The sequence below is a fragment of the Gallus gallus genome, chromosome 2 (assembly GCF_016699485.2).
Source record: "Gallus gallus isolate bGalGal1 chromosome 2, bGalGal1.mat.broiler.GRCg7b, whole genome shotgun sequence".
In the NCBI taxonomy this organism is placed as follows: domain Eukaryota; kingdom Metazoa; phylum Chordata; class Aves; order Galliformes; family Phasianidae; genus Gallus; species Gallus gallus.
The window spans coordinates 7,526,056-7,549,412 of NC_052533.1; the positions used below are offsets into that span (position 1 = coordinate 7,526,056).

Below are 23,357 nucleotides of genomic sequence, written 5' to 3' on the forward strand. Positions count from 1 at the left end.
AGAGGTGAGAAATGACTGAAAGTGCCTGGTCCACTCCAGGCAGTTCCATGATGGTGGCAGCCATGCAGATGGCCAATGCAATGCTGCCTCATCCCTGCCCTCTAGGCCTGATGTAATTTGTTTGCTAGCCCTACTGGTCACAGTGCTATCTAGAGGCTAATCTATCTGAAATGGCTCAGAATAGTTGTAAGATTTAGGTTTCCCTTATTCGCCAGTCTGCCTTCATCTTAGAGGCTGAGAACAATAATTCCCCTAATGCTGACTTTCATCAGACTGAGACACGCTCAGTTATCTTTCATGTCCAAACCTGCAACACTTGAGAACAATTGAGAAGTTGCCTTTCCCTCTAAATCTGTGGCTCTGAATGACTAGAGCTCTCCTAGCAACCCTGATATTACCTTCTACCTTTCACTGACTTCTTTCTAACTTCCTTTGTGTGATTTTTATGCTTTTCTGTTTTTCCTTCTCCAGTAAACTGATAGAAAATTACAGTTTCTTTAGGGGTATTTTATCAGAGCTGGAATTAAATACTTACATCCTCTATCAGTGAACTCTTTCTACTTTCCGTGCTCTCTGACAAATAATGAGAATTATCCTCAAAAGCATGCCTGCCATTCTTTTACCTTACAAATCAGTCTCTCTCCTCTAATAATGTGTGCTTACAGAGTCTCATTGCAGAAGCTGTACAGCCATATATACTTGAGCAATGCAAATCTGTAGCTAGATGTAATTCCTTCAACTTCCTTGCATCTGCCAGAAGTCAAACTCATCCTTTTTTGAGGTAAAATTGTCACAGACCTTCTGGTCCACTGTGATGAGCTATCTGTCTGGTGCCCAGTTTGGACCATGTGAACAGGAGTTCTCTTGGATCAGCCACGTAATCCTACGATCCAGCACTGGGCTTCTAACTGTGGCAATGCTGCATTGAACTTGAGCCTGACCCATTTTAGTCATCTGTAGATTCTGTCATTCACATACTCTGTGATTTTTGTGATAATAGAAGCACTGGATTACAAATGATAAATAATTATCCTGCCCATTTCCTTCAATATCTGCCAGTTTATCAGTCAGTGAATTTTTGTCCATGAATTTTGATAGTTTTTCTATGTTACGGGAAATGATAAATACCTTCTTGCTCTCTTGATGATGTTCCAGTGTTTAGGTGGCTGTTAGTGCTGCCTTGGCTTGTTGAGCTGACAACTTGAGGGCCATCCATGATGGCCTCATGATCTTTCTCCTGTGCTGCAGCTGGCACTTCCAGGTCTGGCAGTGTAGCAGCACCAGTGTGCAGGTGCCCAGAGCCCCTCTGCTTTTCTGGATGGTAAACCCCAGGAAGGGAGGAAGAGCTTATCATGCCTGGAAAAGCAAAAACAGCCTTCAAAATTGGGGACCTAATACAATCTTCCCTTGACGATATGTGATATGAAGATATATGTACTTGAGGCTATTAATGCTAGTGTTTTGTCTTGTTTTACCCTAAATGGGAGGAGGCAGGACAAGTCCAACAATTGCAGGGGGCAGGAGCTCCTGGCATTTAGTTTGTTTTCTCTGCATTCACTCTACCTGCCCAAATTTTAAGAAAACCGTCTGCGAAAAATCTGGGAAACTCTGACACTGCAAACACATAATCAGCCTTGAGCTTCCTAGTTGCATTTGTTTCATTTACCATTTCAAAAAAAAAAAAAAAAATTGCTGAAGCTCCCATCCTCCACACTGACTGTATAGCAGCAAGGCTGCCTCGTTATTTCGGGTAATCACTGCTTTCTGTAATCGGTCACTCTTGCAAGTGTGACTGCATATCTGTGCCTACGCTCTGGATTCTACCGGGCAGGCAGGTTCCTGGAAGTTAAGAGAGGAGGGGGAGCCAGTGGCACGACCTCTGCTGTTGGAGAAATCAATTATCTAATGGAATAAATGGTTTTATGCCTGAAAGTTAAAATTTTCAGCATCATTTACACTAAGCACTAGCCCCAAAGAAAGGCAGGTGTAAAAAATGAGATGCAGCGATGACCTTTATCAGCTATGGCGACAGCTATAAATCAGGCTGCAAATACTCATCAGCTTGCTGGACAGAATTCATTGCTGATAGAGATTACTGCATTGCTTTTTGTCTTCGATTGAGATATGTCCCATATAAATAAATACTTCTTCAATGGAACAAATAGCACATTTCGAGACAGAAGTCCAAGAATATTATTCATTGATAATAAGATAAGATAGTGCAACTTACAGACCAGCTAAACCTCGCAGTATTTTGCTTGGAGTATAACGCAGAGCAATTTGTTCCTCTTTTAAGCAGAGCGATTTTTCTGTTCATTAATTCAGATATTGTGTTGATGGCTCATATTGAATATAACAGCGAGATTTACTGCCCTAACAAATCAGCGCTGCTTCATTTCTTCTTCCCTATTTGTATCAGAAGTACATGCAGCAGATTAGTGCCTGATTTTAAGCTCATTACACTTTAAGAAATAACAAAAAGGCCTTTCACTGCCTGATTCCAACTATACCGTAACTTCTGTGTAATGATCTTGAAGTTTCATACTTCATGGAAGTGTTACTTTTTGCAGTAACTCCAAGCAGGAGCTCAGGGAGGAATAGAAGTGTAGTAGCAACGTAATTGGGAGCAGTAATATAATTTCCATCAGATCAAGTGATGCTCAAGAAAAAAACCACCAGGTATTGTCAGGCCACTGACTCGTTGGCTTAATAAGATGCTTCTCTTGTGTCTTGAACTTAGAGCTGAGGGCAAACATTCATGGCCAGGTTTTCCTGTAATTAAGAGGTATTCTGATGGTGTTACAATTATCCAGATGCTTTACTGCCTGTATTTAAAATGAGCTTTTTTTCTACCTAGAATTTAGAATGTAATTGGAAAACAACTGCTGTTGCTGACATAGGATGATTATTAAAGTGGTAATCTTTCTTAGAATGCTTGATAATGAGCTTAGTTATTCCATTTTTCAAGGGTACCTGAGAATACAAATTCGGACTATGTGTTTTCCTCTCTTAACAAATGATACTTCAGCCTTAATGGCCTAAGAATACATATAAATGGGAAATGTGTGTAGAATGCATTAATATATTTTATTGTAATACTGCAAAAAAGTGTTGGCACAAAAGTTTTTCTTCAGGACCTGGCACAGAAGCTGGAAGTTGAAGTTGTAAATAAGCAGTGCTGAATCAGACCCCAGACATCATCTGTGCTGGTGTCTGACTGGGGACACAAGCAGATGCTTAACAAAGATTTTTAAGAGTACTTTTCTCATGGCAATAATTTGGAATATGCTTCTGGTCACCACAGATCTCTCATATGATGGAATGAAACCCACTTGGTGGCTGGTCACGAGTGGTGTTCCCCAGGGCTCAGTACTGGGGCCGCTTCTATTTAACATCTTTATTAACAATCTTGTTGAGAGGATTGAGTGCACCCTCAGTAAGTTTGCAGAGTGCACCGAGTTGGGAGGGAGTGTTGATCTGCCTGAGGGGACAAAGGCACTACAGAGGGACCTGGATAGACTGGATCGATGGGCCAGGTTGAGGTTAACTCTGTGAGTTTCAATAGGGTCAAGTGTCGGGTCCTGCATTTGGTCATAACACCCCCAGGCAACCCTACAGACTTGAGGAGGAGTGGCTGAAAAGCTGCCTGATGGAAAGGGACCTTGGTGTACTGATGGACAGTTGGCTGACTGTGAGCCAGCAGCATGCCCAGGTGGCCAAGAAGGCCAATGGCATCCTGGCTTGTATCAGGAATGGTGTGGTGAGCAGAACTAGGGAAGTCATCCTGCCCCTGTACTCAGCACTGGTGAGGCCTCACCTCGAGTACTGTGTTCACTTTTGGGCACCTCAGTACAGAAAGAATATGGAGGTGCTGGAGCAGGTCCAAAGAAGGGCAGCAAGGCTTGTGAAGGAGTTGGCAAATATGCCCTATGAGGAGAGGCTGAGGAAACTGGGGCTGTTTAGTCTGGGGAAGAGGAGGCTGAGGGGAGACCTTATTGCTCTCTTCCAATGTCTGAAAGGTGCTTACAGCGAGAGTGGGGTTGGTCTCTTCTCACTGCTGACAGGTGACAGGATGAGGGGAAATGGCCTCAAGTTGCACCAGGGTAAGTTTAGGCTGGATATCAGGACAAACTTCTTTACAGAAAGGATTGTTAAGCACTGGAGTGGGCTCCCCGGGGAGGTGGTTGAGTCACCATCCCTGGATGTGTTTAAAAACCATTTGGATGTGGTGCTCAGGGATGTGATTTAGCGGAGGGTTGTTAGGGTAGTATGGTTAAGTTGTGGTTGGACTCAATGATCTTTAAGGTCTTTTCAAACCTGATTGATTCTATGATTCAGGGGCTTTCCAAAAAGTGTCTCCCCTCAAGGCCTATAATCTTTTCTGGATTTTTCATCCATTTTTCTAATTCCTGACAACTGCTTTACTCTAAGACCGTGATGTCCACCACTTCATTACCTAATGTGTAAAAAAATAATCCCTTTTATTTGTGTTGAACCTGTCACTGGATGGCATCATTCAATGCCTCCTAATATTTCTTTTGGGAGGGGCAGGGAATTAGCATTCCCTACTTATGTTCTTCATGCTTATGACTTTTTGGATGTCTGTCCTAGTTCTTCAGACAATATATTTACAGGTTGAAAAATCTTACTTAGTTTTGTTGTAAATTGTATGAAGCAATATTTCAAAGTCCTGAATACCATCAGGAAAGCTAATGAAAACACCATATCTTTGGACAATACCACATAACTAATGACAACATTTTAATGCTGTCATATCCAAGCAGGAACTCTTCACTACTCTGGTCTTAAATGCAAGTCTTAATCTAACTCTGCTGTTTTTATTCAGGACAAAAGGTGTTGATAAAATTTGTGCCATAATTAAAAGAAAGAGATACTTTCAGAACTTTGCCTATGTCTCCAAAGGTCTACTACAGTCATTCGAAGTCTCTAACAGATTGTTATCCATATTGCAGCAACAGCTTGGCCCCAAAGAATCTGCTTCACCTTATTCTCAAAATAGGCTTTTTTCCTTCTTTTCTTTCTTTTTCTTTTTTTTTTTTTTTGTTGTTGTTGTTGTTGTAAACCAGTGATGTGTAGGAGATGACTGTTTTGTTATGAATAAGTATAGTACAGAAAGTTTACATCTGCACATGCCAAGTAACTTACAGAGATGGATAATGACCGTGGTCATCATGAGTTTGAAAATCGAAAAAAAGGTCTGACAAATGGGTGAGGAAGGAGCATGTCCCCTTTGACTCATCCCTGGACAGCCCATGGGTTATGTTTAATCATTCAGCTGTCCCTAACCCTGGTAGGATGCACCATGACACCACCCTGAGGCAGTCACAGTGAGGGTGGGCAGTGAGGAATGGTTTCCCTAACTGAAGCTGGAGGCAGAAGTTGGGTAGGACCCATCAGCTCTCTATGTTAGTTTAGCTAGGTTGCTAAAAAAGCAGTAACCCTACTCCTGTGTCAAGAAAAGCTGCTGAATCCTTTCATGGCAACATGCTTGCAACTTTGGTTTTATCTTTTATCTGCGGGGCAGTGCATGCAAGCACTTACCAGACCTGAACTTCAGTTTATGACATCTGACAAGATCACAGCCCTCTATTGTTGTAATGTTTTTTCATCCTGAACCTTCGACCTGCCACCCAACCCTCATTTGGAGTCTCTTTCATACGCCTATCCTAGCCTTTCTCTAGTAGGTTTTGAGCTTTGAGAGCTGGAGACTGCCTGAGCTGCTCCTGCTGCAGGATTCTTGTCCTTGTGCAGACATCCTGAGTGCTGGGGTAGTCCCAAAGTGCAACGAGAGCAAGGTGATTTGTCATGCTGCACGTGAAAATAGCCATTTCTTCCCATTCATCTCCTTCTGGTACTAGGACAAGCAGCAGAGTCAGAAGATCTGTACAATACTATCTTCAAAAATATGCTGTGTCAAAAAGTAAGTTGTCTTTAGTTTTCAGGAACTTTCCAGGCATCTGACCTAATGAACTCCCATGGATATTAAGGATCTTGGAAACCTTTCTGTGCAAGGAATATTTTCTGACCTTGTTTTTCTACACTAACAATATGACAGTATGACAGAAAGTTTGATGGCTATCCTGGAAGCCACCTTAGTGTTAAAGCAGTGGCTGAATTAGAAAATCTGTGCTCTTTACAGGAAGGCTTCCAGCAGTCCTTTTGGATCAAGCGCGTTGTTGGGTTCCGCATAAACAGACAATTTCAGACTTCCTTAATGATATTTTCTTCTTCTCTTTGCAGATAATGAATTCATTTATAGAAACCAGAATGGCACAGTGATTCTGAGGAATGTTGAAACTAACAATTCAACAGTATTAATAGAAAACAAAAAAATTGTAAGTATCTTCTATAATGAGCATAATTTCAGTTTTCTTGCAGTTGGATCAGAAAAAGAAGAGAATGACTTGGGTTTCAACCCTATGTTGTCAAAGAGAAACAATATGCTGGTAATGCTGTGAGCTAAGCAGCAGTTGATAATCTGAAATTCAGCTCCAGCTTTCATTATTATACTGCAAGTTCAGTTTCTTTTATACTACAGGAAAATATCATATAGATATTTGAAGTTAGTCTTGCATATCACATATAATTGGAAGGTACATAATTCTGGTCTTTGCATGCTTAATAGAAAAAAAACAATTGATACTGTTTACTGTCTGTTGGTAACATTCTCCACATTACTCCATGTAAATGCTTATTTTTTAACTTGTGGATTTACTGATTTTTCTTGCCTAATGTTTGTAATGTGATTACAGTGATGTTAATGAATAATGATGATGAGTGGAAATGGGTTGCGTATGGGAGAGACCCCAAGAAATTACTGGGGATAGAAGTTAGTAGGCTGCTATGAAAATGAATGGAAATAAAATAAATTCACAGCTAAAACAGTGCGTTATTTAGGAAGTAGCTTTTTTTTTTTTTTGTAGCAGATGAAATCAGCTTTGTGTTAGAAAATTATATGTTAGTGTGTTTTCAAAATTTCCTTAAAAAACTAATTCCTGAGGTTGAATATTCTTATGTTTGTTATAGCCACAAGATATAAATCATGTTGTCCTGGTAAAATTGCATAACTTCCCTCAGAGTTTAGTCAGCTTGAGGGATTACTCATTCTTTGGTTTGGTTTGGTTTTGGTGTAATATCATTGCAGAAGTCCAGAAGTAGAGAGTAGCTAACAGACTATTAATGACCCAAGGTCTCCAGAAAACAGTCTTGGAAACTGTAGACTTGACTTGGTCTCAAAAAATGGAAGTAAATCAGCAATTAAATTTTAAAACTAAATTTCAGGTTGACTCTATTTTGCAGTAAACCTGAGTATATAACTCATATAGAGTAGAGTTACAGTATTTTTTTTTTTTAACGAGACAAGGAATTCATCACTGAATTATTACTGAAGGACTCAACCTTAAGCTTCACATGCTGCCTCTTAACTTTCACTCTTTGCTACACCATGCAAGCAATCTTTTTTTTTTTTTCTTTTTTAACAGAGTGTAACCCCTTTCTTCTGCTATTCTGTTCTTTTTTTCTTTCATTTTTTTTGTCAGCCTAACAGACCATGACTTGGAGTGTCAATAACCTAGGGCCAGTAAGGCCAGAGCAGATGAATGTTGTAAAATATACCCACCCTAGATATAACGAATCAGTGCAATGTGCTGGCTAGAACCAGGATCTGTTGATCTCTGACTTTTCCCAGTTTGATGTAATGGTGATTCTTATCTCTGTTATATATTGCATTTTCTCCATGAAGAGTGTTTTCACCATGCTGTGTGTAAGGAAGTGGGCTGTCTTCCATTAATAGTAAGGTCTGCTGAGGTCAGGCTAATTCCATTTGTCCTCTCTTTTATTCCTCTCATTTTTAATTTTTACTATTCACAAGAAAAGTGCAATGTTACAAGATAACCCTACTCTTTAGTGCCATAGTTTCCCTGCTGCTTGCTCTACCCTTGCTCCTTTGTCCTCTAGATAAACAAATCTGCAGAACATCACCTCCACGTTCATCCCAAAAGTTCTAGTATAAAAGCTGCTGTAATACCTCTTTCTGTCACATTGTATTTGTCCTCTTCCTTGCCAGCCTTGGATCAGAATAACTTCTGCTGCCTTGGAATGTTTTCCTTTCTCTATGTCATTAATATATCAGCAAACAAAATGTGCCTTCACTCTGAACTACAGTGGCCCATCAGTCCTCTCTGCCTTTGGTATTGTCCCACCTCATGCCCCCTCCGCTCTGCTGATGCTGGGGAGGTCTCTTTTCATGGGATGCTGTACATTTCCCTAAAGTCCAACTTCTCCCTTCCATTCTTCTACCAGAGGATATCTCAGTGACTTGAAAACAGTTTATTAGGTGAGAGGACAGGATTTAAGAGCCTTGAAAGACAATGGAAGAGTGGTGTATTGGCAGCACCTCTCTTTGGTGCCATGTGTATTGGCAGTGTATGTTATGAAGCACACTGGAAAGGAGAAGGGATTTCTGCACTACACAAATGATAAGTGCAGCAGGGAGAATTCCTGACAAGTCTGAGATATTCTGGCATCTATTCTCGTTAGCAAGACTCACAGTGCAGCTTTTTACAGAGTTCAGATCAGGGTGCACAAGGAAAGCTGAATCACCACATCATACCAAAAACTTTCTTGACTGGGGAAAATGGCATTAGGATTCCTCATTGTTGTCTTAAGTGGGATAGGCAGTGGTGTCTTCTTACTATTAATTCGTTCTGACAGGTATTTACTGCTTGCTACCTCCAGCACCATGGCCAGTGACTGCAGGGAATGAGGGAATTAAGTTGTTTACCACATTTTTTCCTCTACCTGCTGTCTGCCAGCCTCTGTGCAATGGATTTGGGGTAAAACTTTCCTGAGGTGGCTGCCTGGTCTGTGTCATAGTGTGGTTATCTTTCCTCTTATGGAAACATACATTTGCCTGCATAAAATCTCTGTTTATTTGTTTTTTTGTTTTTTTAAGAGATATGAAATGTTATTTTTCAAGATGCTTAGTCTGGCAGTAATCTTCATCTATATAAGGACAGCTTTAAAATTGAAAATAAAGAAATAATTTGAAATAATTTCAATGTCTGGTTTATTTTCTAGGTCTCCTTAAAGGCTGTTCGATACGAAGTGTCACCTGACCGGGAATATGCACTTTTTGCTTTTAATGTTGAACCAGTAAGTAAATAGATGTGATTTCAGAGCACAAAACCACTGGTAGCCTCTTTTTTGTTTGTTTGTTTTTGTTTTGTTTTCCGGATTATTTTTTTTCCAAATCTATGCCAGTAAGATGGTATTTTAAATTAATTGCTTCCAGTGAAACAAAGAAAGAAAACCTCTCTCTTGGATATTCTCAAAGCGTGTCACACTGCCATCTAGTAGAGGAGAAAGGTATAAATTACAGCAAAGAGGAAACAGTGTCATTGACAGAATTTTATAGGCTTTGGGAGGAGAGTTGTAAGGATGTGTCTTTGCTACAAGGATTTCTATTCCTCTTCTGTGTAATTTTTTTTTCAGTCACACTATAAATTTCTTCCCAAGAACAAAAAGCAACTGTCAGTGTCTCCCACAACTGAAATAATACATTAATTATGGTGTCACCGTTCCCAGTGCTGCAGTTAGGGCTGAGCTATCACTTCCATTATAAATCCTTTTCTTCAGAGGTTTTGGTATAAATCATTTGTAAGAAATCACCATTGGGTTACTTCTGAGTTTTAGATTAGGGTAATTCTTTTCTACCAAACTTCAAAAGAGAAAAGTATAATGAGTCATATTTAAATAACTAAAGCACCAGGCGCAAGGGAAGCAGTTCTTAGGCATGAATAGTATTTATTTTCTTTTAAAATTCTGCTGGGGTAAGATCTGAAAAAAATTGAATGATGGCTATGCTGTATCGCTTAGATAAACTGTAAGCCCCATACATTCTGTTTCCATAATTTAGGAATGCACCAATTGCTCAAAATGGAAATAATTCATTCACTAGCAACTGCAAGTTCTTTTCCATACAATAAATCTGGTTTGAGCTGCTAACCAAAGGAAATTTATGGGTCCTTGGGGTAGTAGAATTTGTCGCCCTGTTGCTCATCTGATTTCTCTGCTGTCATCATTTGGGTTATTCCTGACTCACAGTAGTGTAATAGTTGGGAGAACCATGCCCGATGCTAGGAAAAGGTCAAATAAAACTGTATTGTAAACTCCAGGAATAACTCATAAACCCTTCCTTGGGAAAGGAAAGCCCAAGGTGGAAAGGGGAACTTTGGGAAGAAGATTTCAGGATGTGACTAGATTTTTTTGTATTATGTGCAAAAACACAGAAAATTGCTCAAGGTTTCGTATGTGAGTTTATGATAGTAAGAATTCCTGAAACAGTGTTCTGAAACAAAACTAAACAAAAAAATCTTTTATTTTTTCTCTTTAAGATCCATGCTTATGAAAAAGTGTACTAATAGAGGGTTAGTAAGCCATATTGGGTGGTTCTATTTGGTTCATATTGGGTGTATGTATTAAAGTTGCAATAACTGCTAAATCATTTACTCTTCTCTCTTGATATGCAGACTATGGCTATATAATAATGATCAAGCTTTTCACATTTTCTATATTTCAAAATATGTTCTTGGCCAAAATTCAAATTACGCTGTTTTCAGCAGCACAAGAAATTGATTAGTAAAGCCTTGGGCAGTTGTCCTTGTTGCAAAGTCAGAAGGAAATTTCAGGAAATATGTTGTCAAAGGACGTTTCTTTCATGTTTGATTCCAGAAATACTTTCAAAAAGAAATTTCTTGAGCCTATTGTGTATGTTGGGTTTTTTTAATAGGTGTCTGAAAATACTGCTTTATTTTTCTCCACTTACAAGAGTGATGTGCTACCTTTTATATGCTTGTGAATATAAGCATGCCATGCTTTTGGCTGGGATAGAGTTAGTTTTCTTTATAGAGGCTTGTATGATGCTGCCCTTTGGATTTGTGATAGAAATAGTGGTGATATGATACTGTTATTACTTTTACACAATACACTTACACTGCATCTACATGTATGCATGATATCTTAATATACATAATACATAGGTTGCTGTTTATTTCCATGGAAACTACAACAGCTGCAAAGAGTACAATAACACTGTTTCATAGAGCAAACTCTCAGCTACAAAACACTCTTTTTCAGCATAGTCACCACCCTTAGCCAATTCATGTCGATGAGCTGATCAAGATGCTCTTCATTTTGTGTTGGGACAGCTGTTCATGGCTGACTGGAACGTGGCTTGTCTTTCACACTGCTGTAACCACTACTGAAATGTACCACTCACCACCTCACTGTGCTGATGTCCACTGTTTGGTCTTCATAAATGTTCAGCAAGCATTGATAAATGTCAGTGGGCACCATTTTTTCCACATGGAGGAATTTGATTCCACATCTTTGCTTCATAGGCACTTCCATGTCAGACACAGTTGTGTCAGACTGCCCCTTTGCTGCCATCTGTCACCCAGCAACAAAATGTAATGGAATATTGTCAAGCATGTTCATCTTTTACTGCCGTACCATCAACATCTGCCTATGACATTATGGGCCAACATCATAAAATAGGAAGCATTACTTTCAGAGCAGCCCTTTTATGAGGAGGTTGCTTGGCAGATAGCGATGGGACTGCTGTGGGTGCATTGTGGCTAACCAGGCTGCTCAGCTCATTTTTCCATTGCTTCTATTTCTGGAACTTCAGTCTTTCAGGCAGCTGTATTCTGCCTAAGCCTTGTGCTAATAGGGAGCTTTTCCCACCCTGACCACAGATTTGTTTTGAAAGGTCATAGGGAAGATGCCAGGCTTCTTTGTCTTTAAAACAGAAGAAGTCTTTGTCATGTTCTTGTTTCCTTACACTAGAAGCTGCAGCCTGCAAATGAAACCACAGGGTGAAGCTTTGGGAAAGAACTGTGGAATAAATGCACCCATGGGGAAACTGATTTCAAATTGTCATTCAACAAAATGCATAGGGAGCTGTACCCACATTGCTCAGTAATTCCACATAAGTAAATTGGGATTGAGCCATAGCATCCTAGCAGAGTGCACCACAGCTGTACCATCTGGAACCTGGTGCCAGGAGAAAGCCACCAGCCCTGGGCTTGAGTAGATTTCTGTGGTAGTGTAATTTGTGCGTTACGTAATGGTGATAAAAGTAGCAGAGAAAAGTAAATGAGAAGAAAAGAGATTTTCTTGAGTGACACGGTGAGACTTTAAATAGAGAATATTTAATTGACTTAGTTATGAATAGCTGTCGTCATAGTGCAGGAGAGGAATTAAAATGGCCCACATTCTTCTTAAAGCTGTTCATTCTTCTTTTCCAATTTACCAGTCTGTTACTGTGTGTGAACTAGTTAAGAGCAATTACGTGCAAGACGTCCTGGCTGATTAATACACACCAAATTGCTAAGACTTCTGAACAACAATTAGGGCTTCAGGACTTTAACAGCTGATACAACAGATGCTATTACCTATTTTCAAGTTAAAGGAATGCATTTTTATAATGCTGAAAGCTGCAAAGAATTAATATTCATTGCAATTAAAGAAGGTCCAACTACTTTTTTTTTTTTTTTTTAGAATAGTTTCTGTGATGAGTTTTGTATTTTTTTCCATCCTGCCTATTGCTGTGGGTGTCACGATGACTTACAAGTGATTGATGGTGTTGCTTTTTGGTTGGTGCTTTAGGCAGAGATTCATTGTGGTTCCTGAGCCAGAGGCAGGTATCCTGCTGAGAATTTAAGACACAACTGAATTTTGCTTCATTAAAGAGATCTCTGCTTGGATGGAAAACTTGGATGGGTTTTGGAAAAACAACTGAAGGATGAGAGAGGGCAGAGGTGCTGAGAGAGGTGGCACCAAGGAGACCTCAGAAGACCTATTCCAAACCCTAGATTTTATACTGAGTAAATGAAGGAACTGAAAAACAGTTATTTTTCAAATGCAGCATATTATTAGAGTTGCTACATTTTTTAGAATTTGTCCAAATGTGGTTGTTATGTAGAATGAGCAGGCTTTGTGGTTGTCACTCTAATTGCAGCCTCATCATTGCTTTAATTTAGCATGTGAAAACTAAAATAATACTTGTTATTTTCAAACCACTAATAGGTATAAATATTAATGACTTCTCCAAACATCCTTTTGAGTTAGGTGAGCACTATTATTATGATAAATATGCCTCTGAAAATTAGATACTGTCATAGTTATCATTAGTAATACTAATATTTTAGCTCTGAAAATGTATTACTTAATTGAAACATTTACCAGTGCTAGAAATAGATCTGTTTACACCTGTTTTCCTTCTGTGGCAATAAATATAATTCAAATTTATTTTTCATTCCAACCCAACTTCATTTTCAGAAACAATGATAGCATACAGTGTTTGCGCTAGGTAAAGTGAGCACAGTTAGAATAGTTCCATAAAATCAAGATGGCTGTTTTAGCGGTTTGTATCATTTTTGATAACTGTGTAAACCAGTAGAATTTTCAGAGAGTTTTGAGCAGAAAAGCTTATCATTTTCATTTTTATACTCTTTTTTTTTTTTCATATACATGCAGAGTTGAATCTTTGTTGCTCATAAACCAAAAGGCTCCTTCTCAGTTGCAAAGCTGCACAATATATGGGCGGTGCTGAACATTATCCAAGGCTGGTGGCAAAATGTAGTTTCCCAAGTCATTGACATTTCCAAGCCTAATGCACTGTAACTCTGTTTACTCAAGAGAATGTTAGCCATTAGTAGCATAAAATCTGTCGCTGCAGTTCTTACATAAAAAGAAGGGGAAAAAAAAAAATCAGTCCTAGGAATGTGAAAGTTCTGTTAGCTAAAATGTTCTTCTATTGCTCAGTCTGCACATGTATTCCTGTGCACATTTTCAGGCAAAGTATCTTTTCTTGATTCACTGGAGGGCTGTAGTCAGTAAGTTCTTAGTGAATTAGTGGAACTACATTGACTCATTGAACCCATTATGATTTGCTAAACCTTGAGTCTTTTCATAAAAATAACATCTTTAACTGATTCCTATAGAATAAATATTACTAATACCTTTCAGATATTAGTTAATATTTCAATTAAATGCTCACAACTTCTGAAATCTTGCCATTTTTATGAGTATGCCAATGTGGAGTTTTCGCCAGGTGATTCTAGGGAGCCAGAGCTGAAAGGGCAGTTGTAGAGTCCAGCACGTGGGGAGGAATAACCACATGCACCAATATAGGTTAGGGGCTGACCTGCTGTAAAGGAGCTCTGTGAAGAAGGACCTGTGTGTCCTGGTGGGCACCAGCTTGGCCATGAGCCAGCAGTGTGCCCGTGTGGCCAAGAAGGCCAATGGCATATTAGGGTACATCAGGCAGTGTGGCCAGCAGGTGGACGAAGGTGATTTCCCCCCCCCCACCTCCTCCACTCTGCCCTGGTGAGGCCGTACCTGAAGCACTCTGGGTAGAGTACAGAGGAGGGATACAAAAATGGTTAAGGGCCTGGAGCATCTCCCTTATGAGGAAAGGCTGAGAGACCTGGGGCTGTGCGGAGGAAAGGCTGAGAGGGGATCTCATCACTGTAGAACAAAGGGGTAGTGGGCAGAAACTGGAAAACAGGAAGTTCAATACTAACACAAGGAAGAAGTTATTTAGTGTGAGAGTGACAGAGCACTGGAACTGACTGCCCAGGGAGGCTGTGGAGTCTCCTTCTTTTCTGGAGATATCCAAGATCTGTCTGGACACTTTCCTGTGCAACCTATTGCACGGAACTGCTTTAGCAGGGCTTGGATTGGGTTATCTCCAGAGGTCCCTTCCAATCCCTACAGCTCTGTGATTCTATACTGTTTTGAGTCACATTACTTCAGAAGCCAAGATCAGTACAACAAATATCCTTGTTTAACAATGGGCTTTTTATCCTGTTTGTAGTGACAAAGATAAGAAGTGTTCCAGCTCCATTTACATAACAAAAGCTAAGAGTTGTATGTCCAGAAGTATTGTATTAACAAGAAAGTCTCAAGAACAGAGCTGAGGGTAATTTTCTGGGTGATGGTTTACTTTGGATTTGAAGCTGAAGCAGCAGCTATTTGAGAAAATTTGGAAGCATTCATTTGTGTTAAATGGAGAGCGTGTTGTGATTTTTTAATTATGAATCTGTTCTTCTTAAAATACCTTTTGTGAAAGACTCCTTATCTTTTCAAATCTCAAAACCACCATGAATAAATTCCCTAAGCTGTCATTTTCAATGTGGGCTGAATAGCAACAGGATAGACAAAAGAAAATGTTCAAAGGCATCGGAGAAGGTTGACTGAAGATCATTTCTCCATTTCCATTTACTTTTCTGCACTGTCAGACCTGGATGTGTGCAGCTCACCCAAAACACCGGTGCTGTACAATCACCTTGGATTAAATAAACCACAGCTGAAAATAAACAAAATCTGAGCAACTGGGACATTTTCCTGGGGATGCATCTGTGTTCACGTAGTGATATCTCTGTCAGGCATACTGATGTATCAAGTTCTTCTGTTGTGTTTTGCTATCAGCAGTTGGTTCAGCGTAATTAGTATTTTATTGTCTTCTGTAGCAGAAAGAGACAGGGAGGTTTGCCACACAGCTCTGGAGGGATTTATGGGTTTTTAGAACTATTAGAGAGTTGTGCAAACAGTGCCTGCTCAGGTGTCCTCATTTGTGCCTTTGACTGCTGAGCCATTGCAATCACAAATCTTTTGTTTTTCCCTACTGCACACGCTTCAAAAATTATAAATTCTCACCATGGGAGGGTGCATATCCATTGTAATTGAGTAAACATATTATCAAGTGGTGAGAAATTTGGTCTTAGTGCTCACCAGTGATCACTCTGTGCAATTTCCCATACGTAGTTTGCGTGGAATAGAAAGTTTTGGATGCAGGCACAGAATGATAGAATGTCAATTAGTGAGAGGTTTAATCCTGCATCTTCTTTCAGGAGAAACCACAGAGTAACCAACATTTCATGTTTGTAGTCATCAGCACCAGTTTTGGACTAACATGGGGAGAAAAGTGGTCAAGCTTATTTCTTATTAGTTTTGGAGGAGTCTTGTGGTTCATTTCAAATCCCTACAGTGCTCCAGCAGAAAATGTGCTCCTTTCTGTGGTCAAAATGGTTCTTTGCTCTTAAAAAAAATCCTTCTCCTTTGACATGGTGTAGTCTAATTCAAGAAGAGAAATCCAACTAAAATAAGAAGGGGCTGGGCAGTCCTACATGAATTGCAGGGACATTTTGGTAGTTGAGTTCCTTGCACAGTGGGGACAAGAGGAATTAAGGACTTGTCATTGTAAAAAGAAAAATGAGTGGATGGAGGCTTCCTGTGCTTATTATCCAGGGAAGGAATGTTTTCACTCCTTAAATGTAGGACTGGGTTCTCTCCAGCATCCTCAGGAGGTACTCTAGCATCAGAATCATCTCAGTTTTGGAGGTAGAAGGTGGGGATTTGTGCTTATCACAAGTAGCCACTATGGTTACATGTGGTCTTGCAGTCCTTTCAAACAACAAAACTGCTTAGGGATTTTTAGCTATGATTTTCATCCCATCAGAGAGTATTTTCAGCATAAATGTGTATATGAAATGATCATCTTAATACATTCATTAAATACGATGTGATATGTTTGTCATAAATGACAGACAAAGCTCTGCCCAACAGGTACAATTCCCAGCCCCCACATTCCAGTTTTGCTAATATATGCTCCCTGTTTAGCAGTGGTTTCAGTAAAAATGCACCAAATGTTGGTTTCTTACTGAGTCTCTATTCTAGCTAGTGTTGTTTAATGTGATTATGACAACAAAATACTGACTGCAAGGAATGGAGAGCATTAAAACCTGAGTGTGGTGACTTCAGCTGTTCCATGGAATGACCACTGGACACATCTCAGTAGTGTTTCCAGCTTCAATGATCCTATGATTCTGTGATCATGCCATTGGAGCTTTAAGTATTTCCTACTAGAAACAAAGGATAAAACTACTGCTTCTCCTCTAATATAAATGCATGGAGTTAGGACTGACTTTTAAGCCTCGTGATTTATGATGGCAGACTTCAATACAAATTGCACAGATGTGACTGAGTACAAAATGATACCTCAAACTAAGCCTTGCTTATGTAGCAGAGGCGAACAAACTATATCCTACATTTATTCAGACACAGATGTGTATCAGTGAACTGGAAAGAAAATGCACTGTTCCAGGGAAGAGCAGAAAAATATCAAAAGTCTGAAATAATTACCTTGTCATGCAAGAGTACATGGGTATGTTATGTATTGGTATCAGCTATCAGCAGTCTTCCTCTGTAAATATTTTCTTTAGTAAATGAGATTTTCATCAAACAGAGAAGGGAAAATTAAAAAAAAAAAAAAGGCAAAACAACATAATAAAAAAAACAACCTTTTTCTGTGCTGGAACAATCTTACATTTTTCATTCTAGTTCATTTTCTGAGTGTATAGATGATCTAACTTGAATAGACAGACTAGCAGAGAATAATGTTCTAACAAAATTCACAAAGCACCTTAAAAATAGCCTGAAATTTATCTTTGAATAAAGCACAGGTAAGATAAGTGTACAAGGTCTCCTAGATAGTCAAACTCAGATAGACAGCAGATATATCACTGCCGTTTTCTGTCTTGTACTTGTAGTGGAAACCATCTGAGTGAAAGATGGGGGAACCTTCCATGTTTTATCAGGAATGAAATAGATACAGCTACATAAAACTTACTGAAAAGAATAGATCTTAATAAAGAACTTAGCAAAGATACCTTGCAACATCTAGGAGCTTTAGAATTATAGAGGGGTGAGTTCCTATTTGTAGCATAATTTTGCTTTCTTAAGTTTTAAGGGATGAATCCAACTTACACTGGACTGTGATAATTATAGATAGATGTTTTAAAATGTTAAGGAAGGAGATATGTTAAGAATAGGATACAAAATGGGAAAATGGCATTAGAATTCAAAAATCAGAAAGAATTTAATTCTGATGTCTGTGCAGAGACATACGAAGCAGTCCCGGCCTGCAGGAGTTTATGGTCTATTTCTTCTGATTTCTGACCTCTCTTATTTATTTATTTTAAATCAATGAAATCGGAAGAAAATATATTTAGTGCCCTCTTCTGGAAAAACAGATCTTGCTATGCATTGCGCCCCAATGAAGTCTCTGTGCTCAGAAATGCAAATCTCCTGATGGAGATGTTTTCCTTTTCAGCTGTTACATGCCTCAATCCAGCTCTGTGTTTACGCTGAACAAGTGCCTTTTATCTCTTTAACTGCCTGCAGAACTCTGTTTTTTATCGGAGCTATGTTAAAACCCATCATTATCATTCCTCCTTGGGCAGCTAACGACCCAGATTTGGAACAGGGAATTTCTATGCATTTTTTCTTCTACTCTCTACATGGAAGAAAAAAATAAAGAAAAAATAAAAAAAAAGATGATGATGAAGAAGAAAAATTTCCTAGAAAAGGAAATGAATTATGAATTCTAGGGCTTTTCAAGTCTTTAAATTCAAGAATCCTCAGATTTTTGTGTGCAGGTGTGGAAGAGTACCGGTACAGTGATGCTGGTTGAGGCATTGCTGTGAAGAGATGCACAGCACACAAGGAACTGGGGATGCTCTGTACTTCTTTCTGCCTTGTTTCCTTTCCCCTCGCTTTCTGAAGGGATGCCCACCATCACCACCATCCACTGACCCCTTTGAAGATGTCTGCAGATGCCAAGGATGACACACAAAATACTCTGCTGCCAGAGGTCTTTTATGTGATGCCAGTGGATTTTCCTTATCTCAGAAAATAGAAATGTTGCCTATGGTGAATTAAACCCACGCATGCATCCAGATACAGCTCAGAGTCTTCTGATCTCTCATGGAACTGGAAAATGAATCTTTCACTGACAAGAGAGAGCTTTTTTGGACCGAGGTTCCTGGCATATATCTCAATGCTTTCATTCTCCTTTCACAACCACAACCAACCAGTGATCTTTCCCTTCTGCTCTCTAACATTGTTTGAAGATCACATCTTTTTTGTCTTGGATTCCTTTCTTTGAGTCTTCTAAGACTGCCCCCGAGCTGATTAATGTCATAAAAGCTTTCAGTGAAAGTGCTAACTTCTTTGTAGTATTCACCCTCACAACTGCTAGAGTAAGAAATTTTGATATGCTAGGAGAAATTTTTAATAAAAGAACATGTAGTGTTCTATACCTAAATTGAATTATTTAAAAGTGAATAAATTAATTAGATATATTAAATATCCAGCTCATTTCCCTGGCTTGGTTCTCATGTAATTGCTACAAAGCTGTGTAGTTTGGATTGTAAACACCATAGAGAGAAGGGTTTTAGAGTCTCCCCACATTCAGCCTGCCCAACTCAAGAAATGTTTCATTTAAAGAAGACAGTATCTAATGTTTTCTTATAAGCATTGATTTATCATACTGTCCTTCAGCCACCCAACTTGTACCTCCAAAGTCAATAACGATGAGAGTCAATGACATAAATATAGATGTGAACAACACAAACTCCCCAGCTGCATTAGCTTCCCTGGGCTACCTTTGTAAGTAGTTTTCTGTGGGATGTAGGCCTGAGGCTAAAATGAACGCTAGAGGATGATTGGAGGAACCACATCCCAAGCATGCTTTTGGGGCAGTTGTCTGGAGTGTTTGTGGGGTGTTGCCACATGAGGTTGTAGGTGCAAAAACATGAAGAATGACTAGAAAACTCAATGGCAGAGACAGCCCTCAAAGAAGACTGCTGTGAAGACAGCAGCTCCAAGCTGCCAAGAGCTTGAGGAAGTGTTATAGGGAAGGATGACCACATCTATGCTAGCTACGGTCTTCTTTCTAAACCTGCACTGAGCTACATTCAGAAACAAGGCAGCAAATTAGATAGACTCTAGGTCTAACCTAGTACAGACCAGTATTATGACCAGTGATATTTCAAGAGAAGCACAGTTGTATGTTTGTGGGGCATTGTACAGACTACAGATTTTTATGTTTATCCAGTTTTGGAAAATTGTTGTCTCCTTCTAAAATTTTTATGTGGTTGTAGGCTACTTTTGTACTCTTATAGTTATTACGTAATAATGCCAAGTTATTTGTTCTTCCTTTTTTTCTTTTCCTCAGATAGAAGTATTGCAAAGTATGTCATAATCACAGCATTAACTTTGTTCTCGATAATTTTATTCTCATTTTCAAGTTTCTGAACAGGACTTCAAAATAAGCAGATGCAGTGTTTGGAGAACGTGCATCCATTCTTTCCCTAAGACCATTGTAAAGCAGGAGGGAAACCTGGATGGTTCTACAATGTTATGCGGGGTGCTTCTACCATGTTATGTGAATATTGGTAGAAGTTTTTTAAAAAGATCAAAACCAAAATGAGTTCATTATTCACAGCCCCTACCCACAGTTCTTAAAAACTGATTGGAAATGCTCCCTGATATCCTGGGACAGAGCAGCAACGAGTGCACAAGTGCTGGTGCAAAAACACTATGGAGTGTTTTGTATCTGCCATTTTATTTACCAGAAGAAAATGGAGCAGGCATCCTTTAAGCCAGTGACTGCAAGTGGCTGCTTGTGCTGCTGGTGCCAGCAAAGCACTGTGAGGGACAGGTGGCTCGGGAGCAAAAGGAGGTTTTTGTAATTGCTTGGCAGGGCAAAGCTGTATTAGAGTGCAGCAGCAGTTGGCAGATTGGATTAACGTTCTCCTAGGGGCGAAATCTGGCACATGAGCTGTATGTTAATACCTGGAGCCTAAGTTGATTCTGGAGCTGCATTTGTAACAAAAAGAGCATCCACTTTACCTCTGCCATGTCACAGAGACATAAATACTGAAGCTGGCATTAGAATTCCTTTTTGGCATCATCAGCAGAATAAAGCTCTCATAAACATAATTCAGATGGATATCTTTTAATCAAGAATTATTATTATGAAATAACAGAGAGATAATCAGTTTGTAGAGTGTGAAGTAGCAGCATTAACCTACAGCACTGCAGTCCATCTATTTCTGTAGTGGATGCACCCATCATACTTTATTTGTGATTATCTTGCACGCTAGAGATGATACTATTTGTGAAGGAGTAATTCTTTGGCTTAGCTGGTTCAGAGGACTTTGGGCCAGGAGCTGGAAAATTAGCTAATCCCAACTCACACACCCCATGCATCTGTGGGAGAGATTTATGTGTTAACTGCACATGTTGCCTGCAGAACATAACACTATTACAAATGGTGTGAGTTTGGGTGACAAATGCTTCTGAAAAACTAGAGCCTGTGGCATGAATATGCCATCCCTTCCTGATGTCACCTTGATGTGAGATCACTTCTGCTCCAAGGAAGCCTCTCCGGCATGGGTGGCAGGAGGGCTGGCCATCCACAGTACTGCATGGCTGCAGAGCTGCTCCAATCATCCTGCACACAGCAAGGACAAGCTTACAGCCTTAGGCTCCTTCAGACTCATATTGAAATGATTTAATCTGCAGCCTCAGAGAAAACTGAATGAATCACTAAAAGATTTTAAAAAATAGAGCCATGCAAAGGTTTTTCCTGGTGATCTCTCATGTTCTTTCACTCTCCATCCCTTATACAGACCATGTCATTCTCTTCTTTCAAAGCAACTGCTAAAATTTCTTCCTAGTATCCTCTATTCTTCCTTAGGTACCTTGGAGATACCTAATTGCTGCTTCTTGATTTTATATGCCATTGGGTAGCAGTGGAGCAGTGCCTTGTTCACAGTGATGTAGCAGTGATGGAACTTTGTCTGCTTGGTTCTCCTTGAGACAACGGTTGCTAGGTGTTGGCAGCATCATTTTATACAAGCATAAATAAGCTGCTGCATTGAGATCCTTCCAATAGAAAGGATTTCTATGCTTTCTATTTTTCTATTTCTATGATTTCTATTTTTTTTTCCTCTATAATGCATACATTTGCCAGGTATAGATCTTGGTGCTTTTAGTTCCTGTGGAAGAGACAATTATAGCAAAGGCAACCATCTGCCAAATGCTCTGTATGCCTATTGCCCCCAGAGACCCATTCTTCTAACTGCCCTTCCTTCCTAGACCTATTTCTCCTGTCTGTGCTCTTACCCAAGTTCCTCAGACCTCCCTGGTGTGGCACAATGCTGACAATAAACACTTCCCACAGCTGTGACCACACTCCATGTGGGGCTGATCATCTGGATGGGGTGTAGGGGAAGGGTAAGAGCATCCTAAATCAGGTGTTAGGAACAGCTGTGGGTTGTTTGGCTGGCAGCTGAACTGATGCACAGGAAACACTTGAGGATAGCATTTCATTATGGTATTCCTAATTTATTAATGGCACAAATTGAAATGGGCAGTGCTCCTTGGAAGACTGTATCAACAGGCTGGCATACAGTTTGAGACTGTGTTAGAGGTACATTGCTTGGAAAGGAATAAAGTATAAAGGGATAATACAGTCTAATACAATATAAGAGTTTGCTGTTTCAGAAAAAAAAACAAAGTAGGTCAGTATCACAATGAATTTGGAAGGTGAGAATGTTGAAAAGACCTCAAATTATATGGCTTTATTGAGTTGTTTGGTTCTGACAAATAATCAAGCCTAGGGTACAAAATACAGGTGTGGATTTATTATTTTTTTTCATTGCAGTGACACAAAAGGAATAGATACCGTGTTTTTTCAGAGACTGATTCAGAGTTGGTTACTGTGGAGTGCCTATTAACAGTTAAATGGTGGTAATACCTTAATAAAATAGTTGACCTGGGGAGAATACTGATGACCAGTCTGTCTCTACCAGGAGAAAAAAAAATAAAAAGGCTCTTACCTACTTGCCCGCAAGCTGTGGCTCAATCAGAGATAGCCCTTTGTGCTCTGAATCACAAATACATGGGAGAACCAAGAAAAATGTAATTTCACCTGAACGTATTTCTGAAAGATTATAACTTGAACAAATCATTGCCAAGAAGTTAGTGCTCAGCTGTAGGGCTTGGTTTTTCTTTTCAGTCGTATGGGAGGCAAGTCCAACCTATTAGGGGAAATGAAAGATTTCTTCTCAACAGAACAGATGGGTCCATCAATTTTCAGGTTGCACAGACCCAACAAAACCAGGAGCATCATGAAGGGCTTTTATCAAGGCAAATGATGACTCACTGAGCGCAAATTTAATCTTTAATGTTAACTTCCATCAAAATTAGAGAGAATTCTCAGAACAGGTAAAGTGACCTGCTTCAATTCTCCATGGAATGCCATGAAGAAATATAGCATAAATATTAAGGGACAAATGCCAAACCTGCTTTCACCTCCATAGCTTGTATCGTAGCATGAGTTGCAGGTTTATGGGGTTCCAGGGCAGTTTAGAAAGATGTAGTACGCAGTTGTGTCACACGGTTGGGATTATTCAACAGGG

At 39.6% G+C, this 23,357-nt stretch overlaps 1 protein-coding gene across 4 annotated transcripts in view; it reads left to right on the plus strand.

Moving 5' to 3' along the window:
- Positions 1 to 23,357, plus strand: part of DPP6 (dipeptidyl peptidase like 6) — a 490,036-nt gene that overhangs the window by 357,547 nt on the left and 109,132 nt on the right. For all 4 annotated transcript variants that reach the window (XM_004939151.5, XM_004939153.5, XM_418545.7 and 1 more), the window contains exons 4-5: positions 6,262 to 6,356; positions 9,100 to 9,174. In XM_004939151.5, coding sequence (XP_004939208.1) covers positions 6,262 to 6,356; positions 9,100 to 9,174 — 170 coding nt within the window. The remainder of the gene's footprint in view (positions 1 to 6,261; positions 6,357 to 9,099; positions 9,175 to 23,357) is intronic.